The sequence below is a fragment of the Oncorhynchus mykiss genome, chromosome 7 (genome assembly GCF_057628025.1).
Source record: "Oncorhynchus mykiss isolate SJ-2025 chromosome 7, ASM5762802v1, whole genome shotgun sequence".
NCBI classification, from domain to species: Eukaryota; Metazoa; Chordata; class Actinopteri; order Salmoniformes; family Salmonidae; genus Oncorhynchus; species Oncorhynchus mykiss.
This window is the reverse complement of record NC_143028.1, coordinates 50596104-50612500: the sequence shown is the minus strand read 5'-3', so window position 1 is coordinate 50612500 and position 16397 is coordinate 50596104. Positions and strand designations below refer to the sequence as shown.

Below are 16397 nucleotides of genomic sequence, written 5' to 3'. Positions count from 1 at the left end.
CCCTGTTGACTTTCATCTGTCTTTAAGATGGCTCACACAAAGAGCCAAAGCAGGCAAGCTAATTAGCAACACTTAAAAAGGCCTCGGCAGCCATTCTGTGTGTGTGTGTGTGTGCACCCCCACGCCCTCCACTGTTTCCAGGGTAACTATGTTGAGAGTAGCGCTGTGAGTATTACACTTTTTTTCTTTCCTCCCTCTTCACTTTTTGTCGTTCTCTCTCTCTTTCTGTTGTAGTCTCTATTCTCTAAGCCTGGAGTGGAACTGGGGGCCAGATTAAGGGAGAACAGAGGAGGAAGAAAGAGAGAGAAAGAGAGGCAGAAAGAGAGAGAAAGAGAGGGAGGGAGGGAGGGAGGGAGGGAGGGAGGGAGGGAGGGAGGGAGGGAGGGAGGGAGGGAGGGAGGGAGGGAGGGAGGGAGGGAGGGAGGGAGGGAAAGGAAAAAGAGTTCCCCCTGCTCCATGACTGGCCAGGCCCTTGGTGCTGTGGTGCATTGTGGGTCCAGAGCTATGGAAAGTGCACCAGAGATCCCCTATTGCTGGAAGTGTCTACACCCCCCTGACTAACGTTGCGACAGTACACGCACACTCACACACACACACACACACACACACACACCACACCACACACCACACGCCAATTAGTGTCAATTATGGCCACCGCTTCCTGACGTGGACATTAGCCAATAGGAAATGAGCGCAACCAACGGTGATCACCCAACTGTCATTCCCTCCTCCCTTCTCGGCGTCCTCACTTTCTGTCGCTCCCTCTTTTTCCTTCCATTCTCTCCCTGACCCTGCTTTCTTGTACTTTCATTCACCCTGTCTCAGGTCTCAGCAGCGTATGCCTCATAGCCCTAACCCCAGAGGGAGCATTGAGCTCTGCTCACTCACATCACCCTGCCTACTGACCTCATCAACTCTGACCCACGACACGTCACTAACACTCTGACCCTAGCTTTGTATGTGTGTGTGTGTGGTGTGTGTGTGTGTGTGTGTGTGTGTGTGTGTGTGTGTGTGTGTATGTGTGTCTGCTGATCCCACCACAAGGCAACTTCAGAAAGAGCCTCTGTCATCACCATGGCAATGGCCTTTGAACCTTAGTGTGAGTGTCAACAATCAACTGCTTCTCGCCCTGAGCGAGGGGAAAACGCTTACTCAACAGCTTGTGTGTGTTTGTGTGTCGTATTTACCAGCCTGTGTGTACATGCCTACCCAAACAAGTCCATGGCAACAAGGACTTCTACCCAAACAGGTCCATGGTAATAAGGCCTTCTCTTTCTCTATCCTCCCCTTTTTCTCTGTCTCTACATCACTCTCTGCTGGGCTTTTCTTTCTTCCCTGTGATCCTCTCAGAGTGTAAGTCATTCATTCATAGTTCAAAAGTCTCCTGATCTGATCTGCCCTTTACTCTACAACTACCTAGACGGCCACTAGAGAGAGGGGGCTACCTAGACGGCCACTAGAGAGAGGGGGCTACCTAGACGGCCACTAGAGAGAGGTGGCTACCTAGACGGCCACTAGAGAGAGGCGGCTACCTAGACGGCCACTAGAGAGAGGGGGCAACCTAGACGGCCACTAGAGAGAGGGGGCTACCTAGACGGCCACTAGAGAGAGGGGGCTACCTAGACGGCCACTAGAGAGAGGGGGCTACCTAGACGGCCACTAGAGAGAGGGGGCTGAATGGAGTCAGAAGTCAAATAAAGCCGTGACCACAAAGTTCCAGCTGCAAACCCAGAACAGTCGACCACTTTCTGCCATGCCGAGAAGGGATAGAGAAGATAATCAGCTTGGTGGACCTAGGCTAAGAGAGAGAGGGAGGGACAAAGAGAAATAAAGGGAAGGAGGGAGAGCGAGAGAGGTAGAAAGTGAGTGAGTGAATGAATGAGAAAGAGAAAAAAGGATAGAGAGAAAAAGAAAAGAAAAAGAGAGAAAAATCCCAATCGAATAAAAAATAAGAGGGTGAATGGGATCCTTGGGCTGCTCAAAGGCTCCTTTGGAAAAAGCTGTAAATTCTGTTTATTATCCCCCATAAATATGACATCCCAGCATTCCACAATTAGGCCTCAATGTGTGAAAAAATCATAAAACAGGAATATGGATTATCAGAGCGAGGAAGGGAAAAAGACGGAGAGCAGGAGAGAGACACGTGGAAGGCATTCATCTCCATGCACGTTTCATCTGAGCAGGAGTGTGTGTGTGTGTGTGTGTGTGTGTGTGTGTTTGTAGGAGTGCATGTGTCTTTAATCCACATTGTCAGTATTACATGATCTTTAAAGAAACCCCCCACTCTGTGACGTCGTCTGTCTCATTTGAGGGCTCCCGAGTGGCACAGCAGTCTAAGGCACTGCATCTCAGTGCAAGAGGCGTCACTACAGACCCTGGTTCCATTCCAGGCTGTATCACAACTGGCCGTGATTGAGAGTCCCATAAGGCGGCGCCCAGTGTCGTTAGGGTTTGGCCGGGGTAGAATTTGTTGTTAACTGACTTATCTAGTTAAATAAAGGTTAAATAAAAAACATAAACTTGTGTTTAACTGAATAAACCATTAGTGTGTGTGTTGGCTCTTCCCTAACCTGACCATATAGCAAGTGTATAAATATTTATTCCTAACCCCTAGGCTGTCTGACTGTTCCCTCTCCCCTAAACTCTCAGTTGCACACAACCCCATATCGTCATTGATGGAGGCTTCTAAGGCCCAATCCTCATTTGAGATAACGCACATTTTAGCATCAATATCCTATTGACATCAATGCATGATTTGCTCTCAAGTCAAGGGGAGTGCTCAAGTCAGGATTCTGAGTTAGGATTCTGAGTTAGGATTCTGAGTTAGGATTCTGAGTTAGGATTCTGAGTTAGGATTCTGAGTCAGGATTCTGAGTTAGGATTCTGAGTTAGGATTCTGAGTTAGGATTCTGAGTCAGGATTCTGAGTTAGGATTCTGAGTTAGGATTCTGAGTTAGGATTCTGAGTCAGGATTCTGAGTTAGGATTCTGCCCATAGTGGATAAAATATATACAGAAAGTGAAAGGTGAGGATGAAAGGAAGAAAGAAAAAAGAGAGAGTGAGGAGAGGGAGGGAGGAGACAGACAGGGAGATAAAGAAAGGGGCCCCTTTTAAGAATGCAACAGGAAGTGGGCACTATGGATGTCCCTTTGTATCGTCGTGGTAACAGCAGTGGGTGTACTGTGACACTAGGCAACGGTTCCCCCCTCCCCCCTCTCACCTAGACCCCTGTTCCCCCAACCTATGTGACCTCTGGTGACCTGTGGTGACCCCAGACACAAAGTGTGAGGGCAAGGTCAGAGCACGGGAATGCTTTTAGGAGATGACATCACTCCAACACAGACTGGCCCACAATTTACCGCCCAAAAACACACACACAGTCACATACGCACACAGTCACATTCGCACACAGTCACATACGCACACAGTCACATACGCACACAGTCACATACGCACACAGTCACATACACACACAGTCACATACACACAGAGTCACATACATACACACGTTCACACCCAAGCACACGCACAGTCACATACACACACAGTCACATACGCACACAGTCACATACACACACAGTCACATACACACACACGTTCACACCCAAGCACACACACAGTCACATACACACACACGTTCACACCCAAGCACACACACAGTCACATACACACAGTCACATACGCACACAGTCACATTCACATACACATACACACAGTCACATACACACACACGTTCACACCCAAGCACACACACAGTCACATACACACACACAGTCACATATGCACACAGTCACACTCGCACACAGTCACATTCACATACACATACACACAGTCACATACACACACAGTCACATACACACACACGTTCACACCCAAGAACACACACAGTCACATACACACATAGCCACATAAGCACACAGTCACATACACACACACACACACACAGTCACTGGTGTTATTGAGGTTTCTATGCTTTGTCAGAATCACCTCTGTCCAATCAGAGAATAGATATTAGAACTGAGTTTAAACATATGCACACACACCCCTCCCTCCTCTACCCGGCACACTCTGTTCTAGCCAGCCCTCCTTCTCCATCCTCTGTGCCTCAGCCCTGTCCATCTATCCCTCTCTCCCTGACCTGGAAGTGAACCTGAAGAGAGATTTTGACCCCACGGGTGGGATCTTGCGTGGAGCCCCAGATCGAGGGAGATTATCAGTGGTCTTGTATGTCTTCCATTTCCTAATAATTGCTCCCACAGTTGATTTCTTCAAACCAAGCTGCTTACCTATTTCAGATTCAGTCTTCCCAGCCTGGTGCAGGTCTACAATTTTGTTTCTGGTGTCCTTTGACAGCTCTTTGGTCTTGGCTATAGTGGAGTTTGGAGTGTGACTGTTTGAGGTTGTGGACAGGTATCTTTTATACTGATAACAAGTTCAAACAGGTGCCATTAATACAGGTAACGAGTGGAGGACAGAGGAGCCTCTTAAAGAAGTTACAGGTCTGTGAGAGCCAGAAATCTTGCTTGTTTGTAGGTGACCAAATACTTATTTTCCACCATAATTTGCAAATAAATTCATTAAAAATCCTACAATGTGATTTTCTGGATTTCTTTTTCTAATTTTCTCTGTCATAGTTGAAGTGTACCAATGATGAAAATTACAGGCCTCTCTCATCTTTTTAAGTGGGAGAACTTGCACAATTGGTGGCTGACTAAATACTTTTTTGCCCCACTGTATATGGAGGAAGAAGGGGGGGAGAAGATAGATTTCCAAACTCAAAGCTTGTTCTGAAACGGTCATTGTTTCACCCAATGTTCCCCTAACTTCCCAGGGCACGAATGACCTAACTTCAATCTGTCTCTGACTCTCTGTCTCTGTCTCTGTCTCTGAGTGTGTGTGTGTGTGTGTGTGTGTGTGTGTGTGTGTGTGTGTGTGTGTGTGTGTGTGTGTGTGTGTGTGTGTGTGTGTGTGTGTGTGTGTGTGTGTGTGTGTGTGTGCGTGTGTGTGTGTACGTCAATTATGCTGACTGTGTTTTAGTCTGAAATGTGAGTCACTCTCTTTTTCCTTCCTTATTTTCGTTTACAGTTGAGTGGCACTCCAAGAGGAAATGGCACTTCAGTGGCAGTGAGCTTCACTTTTCTCTCCCTCGGTCCCCCCTTTCTCTCCCTCCCTCTCTCTTTCACTCTCTCTCTTTCTCTTTCACCCCCTGCACAGTGGGCTGGCAGAGACCCAGGCTTCTGCAGCAGGTGGAATGTCAGAGAGAAAAGGGGGGGAGAAAGAGAGAATGAAATGAAGGGGGTAATATAAAAGAGAGGGAGGGATAGAGGTACTGGTGAACACTTAGTGATCAAGCCTACATTAAAAATACTATACTAAGGGGAAAAAAATTAAGGAACGCGAGGGAGACACCTGGTTCTCGTCAGACACACACGCGCACACACACACACACACACACACACACACACACACACACACACACACACACACACACACACACACACACACACACACACACACACACACACACACACCCATGCATGTGAATAAGCGCACACAAGAGGGCTTTGAGTTTTGGGAGGGATTTGTCTGGTGATGTTTGTAACCTGTTATGCACAATTTAACATACAGTCCTGTGGAATCAACCTCCTCCTGCTCCCTCCCTCCTCTCACCCCTCAGAGAAAAAGGGAGCATCATGCTGTCTCTCGAGAGGTCATCTGGTCAGGGGTAGAAAGTGATAGAGCAAGAAAGAGAGAGAGAAAGAAAGAGAGAATTTTAAGTGAAGAACACTTAATAGATTGAGAGAGAAAAAAACAACATGCAGGAATCCTGGCTTTGTGAGAGAAGCTGGGGGCTCCACTTGTGTTCACTCCTGGTTCTTCCTCTCATACGCGCTCTCTTTCTTTCTCTCTCGCGCTTTTCTTTCTGGGTATGGGGTACAGCTTGAGTTGTTCCATCTCCCTCTGGTCTCGGGGTGGGGAGGCAGGACTTCCCCCCTCTCCTCTGTCCCCTCTCTTTTCTCTCGTTCTGTTCTTTCTGGAGAGGCAGACAGGGCACATTCCTCAGGGAGGCCCAGGCGCCCTTTTCTGACACGTCTCAGAAATACACCCCTCCCTACATCTCCCCACCCCCTCTCCCTCTATCCCACAGCCTTCCCTCCCTCCACCATTCCCCCGTCCATCTCTCTCACCCTCTTACCCACTCCCCTTATGTTACATCTACCTGCCTGTAGGGACTCTCTCGCTCTCTTTCTCACACACCCTACACTTTTACACTTTCACTCTTCTCACTACCTAGGGCTGGGCGGTATACAGTATTTCACAACACTGACTTTACAAAACATTAGCAACACCTTCCTAATATTGTGTTGTACCCCCTTTTGCTCTTAGAACAGACTTAATTTGTCGGGGCATACGCTACAAGGTGCCGAAAGCGTTCCATAGGAATGCTGGTCCATGTTGACGCCAATGCTTCCCACAATTGAGTCAGGTTGGCTGGATGTCCTTTGGGTGGTGGACCATTTTGGATACACACAGGAAAATGTTGAGCGTCAAAAACCCAGCAACGTTGCAGTTCTTGACACACTGAAACTGGTGCGCCTGGCACCTACTACCATACCCCGTTCAAAGGCACTTCAATCTTTTGTCTTGCCAATTCACCCTCTGAATTGCACACATACACAATCCATGTCTCAAGGCTTAAAAATCCTTCTTTCACCTGGATTTACTTGGTGAGTCTATGTCATGGAAAGAGCAGGTGTTCCTGATGTTTTGTACACTCAGTGTAGATACCGGTATTTATGGACCAGTTTGGGTATTTACTGTACCTTTTATAACGGTATTTCAATGTTTGGTTTGTTAATGTGATACACTTTCTCTCTCTCTGCTCTCTCTCTTTCTTCATGCCACTTTCCACACAGACCACCTCCCCTGTCACTCAAAGAGCGCTGTTGTTGTTGCTCCACCATTTTCTATTTCACCTTGATTTAACCAGGGAGGCCAGTTGAGAACAAGTTCTCATTTACAACTGCGACCTGGTCAAGATAAAGCAAAGCAGTGTGACACAAACAACAACACAGAGTTACACATGGAATAAACAAATGTACAGTCAATAACACAAAAGAGGCTATATACAGTGTGTGCAAATAGGTAATATTAGGGAGATAAGGCAATAAATAGGCCGTAGTGGCGAAGTAATTAAAATTGAGAAATTAAACACCGGAGTGATAGATGCGCAGAAGATGAATGTGCAAGTAGAGATACTGGGGTGCAAAGGAGAATACAATTATGGGGATGAGGTAGTTGGATGGGCTATTTACAGATGAGCTATGTACAGGTGCAATGATCGGCAAGCTGCTCTGACAGCTGATACTTAAAGTTAGTGAGGGAGATATGAGCCTACAGCTTCAGTGATTATTGCAATTTGTTCTAGTCATTGGCAGCAGAGAACTGGAAGGAAAGGCAGCCAAATTAGGAATTGGCATTGGGGGTGACCAGTGAAATATACCTTCTGGAGCGTGTGCTACGGATGGGTGCTGCTATGGTGACCAGTGAGATATATCTTCTGGAGCGTGTGCTACGGATGGGTGCTGCTATGGTGACCAGTGTGCTCAGATAAGGGGGGACTTTATCTAGCAGAGACTTGTAGATGATCAGGAGCCAGTGGATTTGGCGACAAATATGAAGCGAGGGCCAGCCAATGAGAGCATACAGGTCGCAGTGGTGGGTAGTAAATGGGGCTTTGGTGACAAAACGGATGGAACTGTGATAGCAAATTGGATGCAGTCTGAGTAGAGTGTTGGAGGCTATTTTGTAAATGACATTGCCAAAGTCAAGGATCGGTAGTATAGTCAGCTTTACGAGGGTATGTTTGGCAGCATGAGTGATGGATGCTTTGTTGCGAAATAGGAAGCTGATTCTAGATTTAATTTTGGATTGGAGAGTTTACAGTCTAACCATACAACTAGGTATTTGTAGTCAGAACCGTCCAGAGTAGTGATGCTGGACGGGTGGGCAGATGCGGGCAGCGATCGGTTGAAGACAATGCATTTAGTTCTACTTGCATTTAAGAGCAGTTGGAGGCCACGGAAGGAGAGTTGTATGGCATTGAAGCTCATCTGGAGGTTAGTTAACACAGTGTCCAAAGAATGGCCAGAAGTATACAGAATGGTGTAGTCTGCGTAGTGGTGGATCAGAGAATCACCAGCAGCAAGAGCGACATCACTGATGTATACAGAGAAAAGAATCGGCCCGAAAATTGAACCCTGTGGCACCCCCATAGAGACTGCCAGAGGTCCCGACAACAGGCCCTCCGATTTGACACACTGAACTCTGTCTGAGAAGTAGTTGGTGAACCAGGCAAGGCAGTCATTTGAGAAACCAAGGCTGTTGAGTCTGCCGATAAGAATGTGGTGATTGACAGAGTCTAAATCGATAGCCAGGTCGATGAATATGGCTGCATAGTATTGTCTTTTATCGGTGGCGGTTATGATATTGTTTAGGACCTTGAGCGTGGCTGAGGTGCACCCATGACCAACTCGGAAACCTGATTGCATAGAGGAGAAGGTACTCTGGTAGGTAGGATCTGGTCGGTGATCTGTTTGTTAATTTGGCTTTCGAAGACCTTAGAAAGGCAGGGTAGGATAGATATGGCTACGTAACAGTTTGGGTTTAGAGTGTCTCCCCTTTGAAGAGGGGGATGACTGTGGCAGCTTTCCAATCTTTGGGGGATCTCAGACGATACGAAAGAGAGTTTGAACAGGCTAGTAATAGGGGTTGCAACCATTTCGGCAGATCATTTTAGAAAGAGAGGGTCCAGATTGTCTAGCCTGGCTGATTTGAAGGGGTCCAGATTTTTGCAACTCTTTCAGAACATCAGTTATCTGTATTTGGGTGAAGGAGAAATGGGGGAGGTTTGGGCGGTTGCTGTGGGGGTGCAGGGCTGTTGACCGGGGTAGGGGTAGCCAGGTAGAAAGCATGGTAAAAATGCCAGGTAAAAATGCTTACTGAAATTCTCAATTATTGTGGATTTATCGGTGGTGACAGTGTTTCCTAGCCACAGTGCAGTGGGCAGTTGGGGGGGGGGGGGGGGGGGGGGGGGGCTCTTATTCTCTATGGACTTTACAGTCCCATAATTTTTTGGAGTTTGTGCTTCAGGATGCCAATTTCTGTTTGAAAAAGCTAGCCTTAGCTTTCCTAACTGCCTGAGTATATTGTTTCCTATATTCCCTGAAAAGTTGCATATCGTGGGGGCTATTCGATGCTAATGCAGTACGCCACAGGATGTTTTTGTGCTGGTCAAGGGCAGTCAGGTCTGGAGTGAACCAGGGGCTATATCTGTTCCTGGTTCTACATTTTTTGAACGGGGCATGCTTATTAAAGATGGTGAGGAAAGCACTTTTAAAGAATAACCAGGCATCCTCTACTGATGGAATGAGGTCAATATCCTTCCAGGATACCCGGGTCAGGTCGATTAGAAAGGCCTGCTCGCAGAAGTGTTTTAGAGAGCGTTTGACAGTGATGAGGGGTGGTCGTTTGACCGCAGACCCATTACGGACGCAGGCAATGAGGCAGTGATTGCTGAGATCCTGAAGACAGCAGAGGTGTATTTGGAGGGCAGGTTGGTTAGGATGATATCTATGAGGGTGCCCGTGTTTACGGATTTGGGGTTGTACCTGGTAGGTTCATTGATCATTTGTGTGAGATTGAGGAGCTTAGATAGTAGGACGGCCGGAGTGTTACGCATGTCCCAGTTTAGGTCACCTAACAGTACGAGCTCTGAAGATAGATGGGGGCAATCAATTCACATATGGTGTCCAGGGCACAGCTGGGGGCTGAAGGTGGTCTATAACAAGTGGCAACGGTGAGAAACTTGTTTCTGGAAAGGTATATTTTTAAAAGTAGAAGCTCGAATTGTTTGGGCACAGACCTGGATAGTATGACAGAACTCTGCAGGCTATCTCTGCAGTAGATTGCAACTCCGCCCCCTTTAGCAGTTCTATCTTGTCGGGAAATGTTATAGTTAGGGGATGGAAATGTGTGCTAAAGCAGTGAATAAAACAAACTTAGGGAGGAGGCTTCTAATGTTAACATGCATGAAACCAAGGCTTTTACGGTTACAGAAGTCAACAAATGAGAGCGCCTGGGGAATGGGAGTGGAGCTAGGCGCTGCAGGGCCTGGGTTAACCTCTACATCACCAGAAGAACAGAGGAGGAGTAGGATAAGGGTAGGGCTAAAGGCTATGAGAACTGGTTTCTGGGCGCGGAAGAATAGATTCAAGGCAAAATGTACAGACAAGGGTTTGGTAGGATGTTAATACAGTGGAGGTTAACCTAGGCATTGAGTGACGATGAGAGAGGTTTTGTCTCTAGAGACACCATTTAAACCAGGTGAGGTCACCACATGTGTGGGAGGTGTTTGTGCAACAGTATCTTCTAAATCAAAGAGGAATAGGCGATGCATTAATATGTTAGCTACATGAAGTAGCTAAGAGAAAACATTTAATGTAGTCAAAGATTATAGGGTACCCTAGGAAACACTGACCAACACTTTGGTTCCTACCCTGTCACAATAGCTCCTCCCTGGCTTTCTGAGTTCGTTGTCATGTCAAACACTGTATTCAAAGTGCCCACTATTATAATCTAACTATAGAATTTGAATAATCATTATATTTCCATGATTTCAACAGTTCACACAAGTCGCAAGTCAAGTAGTAATTGCAATATTTGGTTAAAAAGAAGGCATATTTTTTTGCCTATATTGTGCAGTCCGAAAATGATCAAATTAGTGCATGAAATGCATTTTATTTTTGAAAATGCTGAAAATAATTTAGGGTTTAAGTTTAAGTGAACAGTATAAAACAATCAGAATAGAGAAAGACACATTGAAATGACTTAGATGTACAGTGTATGTGTTGCCATCATAGGGTCATGAATAACTCATCAAGCAAAATGAAAGCACACTTTTATAATTGAAAAACAAAACACCATCTAATACCATCATTTAATACCACAATTGGGATATTATATTTTGGCCATATCGCCCAGCCCTATCAATACCCTTCCCTCACTTTACCCTGCGACCTGCTGCTCTGACCAAAAAGAGAGTGAAAGAGAGAGAGAGAGAGAGAGAGAGAGAGAGAGAGAGAGAGAGAGAAAGAGAGAGAGAGGCCGTGGAGGGGTTTGACGGCTGGAGATGGCTGTGATTTTTCCCAGGCTCCCAAGGGGCCCAGGGAGAGACGGCATTGTATTCTGACAACGCCGCCTGTGAAGAGCACTGTGTGTGTGTGTCTCATGATTTTACATGTGGAATATCACACAATTTCACATGTGTAGTTTCATGTTATCAAATTAACTTCATATAACATAACATGATCACATGAAAACACACACACTTCACATGTGATCACGTGAAATTCATGTGTTTTTTCTGTAAGGGGTGTGTTTGTATGTGCGTGCGTGTAAAGAGTCTCAGTGGTTCCTCTCTGTTTCAGTGCGTCTAAACAGGGTGTTTAACCACCTACACTGCTCTGTACTTCAGGTGGATGAGGAGATTAGAGGAGGTTAGGAGAAAAAGGGAAAGAGAGAGATAAAGGGGTAGAAAATGGGTATTTAAGGTATAGCTGTGATATCAAAAGGACCATGCAATGCTTACTGGCACGGAACTCAGATCTGGGCTGGAGAGGGGGGAGTGGGGTGTATTGAGTGGTGATGACAGGAGAACATAAATACACAGATCACTGTTCTACTCTTCATGGAGCGAAAGAGAAGGAGAGAGAGAGACAGACAGATGTAAATATCTCCATTCCATCATGGTATGATAAATTAGATACACAGTAGAGATTCTGACTAGACCGACTGTAACTCCAGGAACTAGAGGAGATTCCCTTCCGTCAAGCAGAGAGGGCGCGAGAGAGGAAGAGAGGGAGAGGAAGAGAGGGCGCGAGAGAGGAAGAGAGGGAGAGGAAGAGAGGGAAAGAGAGAGAGAGAGGGAGAGAGGAAGAGAGGGAAAGAGAGAGACAGGGGAAGAGAGGGAAGAGAGGGAATGAGAGAGGAAGAGAGGAAAGAGAGCGACAGAGGGAATGAGAGAGGAAGAGAGGGAAAGAGAGAGACAGAGAGAGAGAGTGAGAGAAGAAGAGAGGGAAGGAGAGAGACAGAGGGAATGAGAGAGGAAGAGAGGAAAGAGAGAGACAGAGAGAGAGAGTGAGAGAGAGAGGAAGAGAGGGAAAGATAGAAAGCGAGAGGGTGGTATGTTTGAGGTTGGTAAGGCATATAAGGGAGGAAATAACCACTGCATACACACACAGACGCACACCCAGACACGCAGGTGCAACAACACAGAAAAAAAGAGACGGGGCCACAGAATAAAGAGCTACTTGTGTGAGGTACGGCTGAGGGTTTGTATCCAGTGCTGGAGGTTTCAGAGGAAACAGAGGGAGGATGCAGTCAGAAAACCAGGGAGGAGGGAGAAGGTAGAAAGAGAAAAGATAAGAGTGGAGAAGTAGAAGTTCTCATTTACATAATCCACCCTCATTATAACCACTATAGTTACTCTGCTGCTCTTTTCATATAGGGGCCTCAACTCAAATAATGTTATCCTGTTTATAGGCCTATCTACAGTATGTGCGTGTGTGTGATGTCACTAGTCTGGCAGTATAGAGAGTCAGGGAGGAGGAATTTGGGGATCTGGGATAACGGGAAACAAATGTGGATTTTCAGCCAAGGAACTCCAGGAAGCACGGAAATTCTATCTGATACAGTGGCTAGGGGAGGGGAAACACTGACGCACCAGGGGGAACTAAAACAGCGCAACACCAACCACATCACGCTATTGTGTCACCAACCTTGAAATAAAACACACACATACACAAGCTTGTCCACACAAACCCACACCAATAAATACAGTGTTTTTCAGTTATCAAATGCAAACACACACACACACACACACAAACACACACACACACACACACACACACACACACACACACACACACACACACACACACACACACACACACACACACACACACACACACACACACACACACACACACACACACACGCGCCTTAATGAAACAAGTCGTTTCTCCAGTGGAGAGAGTGAAAATGAAGTGAAGATGATGCAATTTGTCACATAGTTAAAAGCTTCCAGGGATCTGACTGCAATAAGATGGACATATGTTTTATTTGCCATCTATATGTCAGCACGTCTTCTCAACATATTGGGAGAATCAGAATTACATCATGTAAACGACTGTACATAGTTCTTCTAAACAATAATAATATATGTTGCACATCTGTTGGGTGTTAGACAACTACTCAAACACACACAGGCGCACAAGCACAAACAACTGAGCATGAAGTGCACACACACACACACCTGTTGCTGCTGGAGGTGCAGTAGGTCCACTGGGCTGATCTCCCCATTGTTGTCTCCGTTGGACCCGCCTTCTCTCCCTCCCCCGCCATCCAATTGGCTGCTGAGGTTGCTGACTCCGTTCTGATTGGAGGTCGTAGTTCGAATGGTCTCAGAGGCTGATTCCACCATCATCACGTGGCACCTGGGAGCGAGGGAGGAGAAAGAAAGACAAACAGAGATTAGGTGACGGTGAACGAATGCAGCCATGGGTCAACGAACAACAGAGAGAGAGAGAGAGAGAGAGAGAGAGAGAGAGAGAGAGAGAGAGAGAGAGAGAGAGAGAGAGAGGGGACACAGTGTTGCTCACACACAGATTTGACTGTAGGGCCAGGGGTGAGGGGATGGGGGTGAGTGAGAAGGTGATATATGTGTGAAGAGGGACCAAAGGTAAGGGGGGAGGAGAGGGCTTAAGAGGACAAGGGAGGAGGGAAGGAAGAGGGCAGCCTGAGGTTTGGCCTGTAGGACTAATGTCAGGGAGGGGCTGCAGGAAGGGAAGATGCTTCAGTGTGATTTGAGGTTGTCAGCTGATGTTGCGGTGAACTAATACAGTTTGTCCTTTACACCACATACTCATGACTAAGCAACACATACACAGCCCTTTGTTTTTCCACATATATTCTATTAGCAGCACCCCCAGCGATCTCACCTGCTCTTGTCTTGGAGAAAAATAAAACATTAATTCTCTCCGAAGGCAGGTGGAACACACATACAGACACAGGGTTTCTCACACAATGGGCGGAATGCCACCATATGGAATGTTGTGCCCCCCTGGCAGAAGCAAACACAGAGAAAGTTTATTTCTAAAACTGGTTGCAGAAATCAGAGATTGGGCTCATCATTAACAGTTCACAGGCCCAGCTCATCTGAAGATTGTTGTGTTTTCCAAACGTCTCTCTTGTTCCTTCACTTTCTCTCTGTTTCTGTCTCTCCTTCCCACTCTCCCACGCTCACGCTTTCTCTTAACGATGGCAAATGCATCCCCGCTCCCTGTGTTAGCGAGCTTTGTATTTTCAAAAACAACAACAAACTCAGGAGGGGCGCGTTTTGTTGTGTTTGTCGAAGGAGAGCGTTCTAATTAGAGGGACCCTAAGAACACGCATCAAACATCCTCCCCTCAAAGACAACCCTACTCTGCGCACACACACACACACACACACACACACACACACACACACACACACACACACACACGCACGGCATCTCTGGTTATTGTCAAAGTTGTGCTTTTTGACAGACGGCTATTGGGAGTTGCGTGGCTCTTTAAGCCTTGTCTCTATCTCTCAATTAAATTAAAGGGGCTTTATTGGCATGGGAAACATATGTTTACATTGCCAAAGCAATTGAAATAGATAATAAACAAAAGTGAAATAAACATTAAAAAATGAACAGTAAACATAATACTCACAAAAATATCCAAAAGAATAAAGACATTTTCAAATGTCATATTATGTCTATATACAGTGTTGTAATGATGTGCAAATAGTTAAAGTACAAAAGGGAAAATAAATAAACATAAATATGGGTTGTATTTACAATGGTGTTTGTTCTTCACTGGTTGCATTTTTCTTGTGGCAACAGGTCACATCTTGCTGCTGTGATGGCACACTGTGGTATTTCACCCAGTAGATATGGGAGTTTATCAAAATAGGTATTTGTTTTTTAATTCTTTGTGGATCTGTGTAATCTGAGGGAAATATGTGTCTCTAATATGGTCATACACTTGGCAGGAGGTTAGGAAGTGCAGCTCAGTTTCCACCTCATTTTGTGGGCAGTGTGCACATAGCCTGTCTTCTCTTGAGAGCCAGGTCTGCCTACGACAGCCTTTCTCAATAGCAAAGCTATGCTCACTGAGTCTGTACATAGTCAAAGATTTCCTTAATTTTGGGTCAGTCACAGTTGTCAGCTATTCTTCCACTCTGTACTCTCTGTTTAGGGCCAAATAGCCTTCTAGTTTGCTCAGTTTTTTTGTTAATTCTTTCCAATGTGTCAAGTAATTATCTTTTTGTTTTCGCATGATTTGGTTGGGTCCAATTGTGTTGCTGTCCTGGGGCTCTTTTGGGTCTGTTTGTGTTTGTGAACGGGACCAGCTTGCTTAGGGGACTCTTCTCCAGGTTAATTTATCTGTAGGTGATGGCTTTATTATGGAAGGTTTGGGAATCGCTTCCTTTTAGGTGGTTGTAGAATTGAACGGCTCTTTTCTGGATTTTGATAATTAGCGGGTATCGGCCTAATTCTGCTCTGTATGCATTATTTGGTGTTTTAAGTTGTACACAGATAATATTTTTTTGCAGAATTCTGTATGCAGTCTCAATTAGGTGTTTGTCCAATTTTGTGAATTCTTGGTTGGTGAGTGGACCCCTGACCTCACAACCATAAAAGGATTTTGATTCATCCTAATTGGTATGTCGAATTCTATGTTCATTTTGATGGCATAGAAGGCTTGTCTTACCTTGTCTCTCAGATCGTGGAAGTTACCTGTGGCGCTGATGTTTAGGACAAGATATGTATAGGTTTTTGTGTGCTCTAGGGCAATGGTGTCTAGATGGAATGTGTATTTGTAGTCCTGGCAACTGGACCTTTTTTGGAACACCATTATTTTTGTCTTACTGAGATTTACTGTCAGGGCCCAGGTCTGACAGAATCTGTGCAGAAGATCTAGATGCTGCTGTAGGCCCTCCTTGGTTGGGGACAGAAGCACCAGATCATCAGCAATCAGTAGACATTTGACTATTGTCAAAAGTTTGGACACACCTACTCATTCCAGGGTTTTCTTTATTTTTTACTATTTTTTACATTGTAGAATAATAATGAAGACATCAAAACTATGAAATAACAGACATGGAATCATGTAGTAACCAAAAAAGTGTTAAACAAATCAAAATATATTTTATATTTGAGATTCTTCAAAGTAGACACCCTTTGCATTGATGACAGCTTTTGAGTCAACGAGGGGCACAATCTCTGTCTTTTGTGTGTCCTCAGG

General features: G+C 45.6%; 1 protein-coding gene and 1 long non-coding RNA gene across 9 annotated transcripts in view; one reads left to right on the top strand and one right to left on the bottom strand.

The window, feature by feature from the left end:
* LOC149982581 (uncharacterized) overlaps positions 1 to 16397 on the top strand; it is a 338493-nt gene that overhangs the window by 41175 nt on the left and 280921 nt on the right. The window lies entirely within an intron of this gene.
* The window catches only part of foxp4 (forkhead box P4), a 201183-nt gene that overhangs the window by 100385 nt on the left and 84401 nt on the right, over positions 1 to 16397 (bottom strand). For all 8 annotated transcript variants that reach the window (XM_090241240.1, XM_036983565.2, XM_090241238.1 and 5 more), the window contains exon 2: positions 13376 to 13556. In XM_090241240.1, the coding sequence (XP_090097366.1) occupies positions 13376 to 13546 (171 nt within the window). In that variant the 5' untranslated portion in view covers positions 13547 to 13556. The remainder of the gene's footprint in view (positions 1 to 13375; positions 13557 to 16397) is intronic.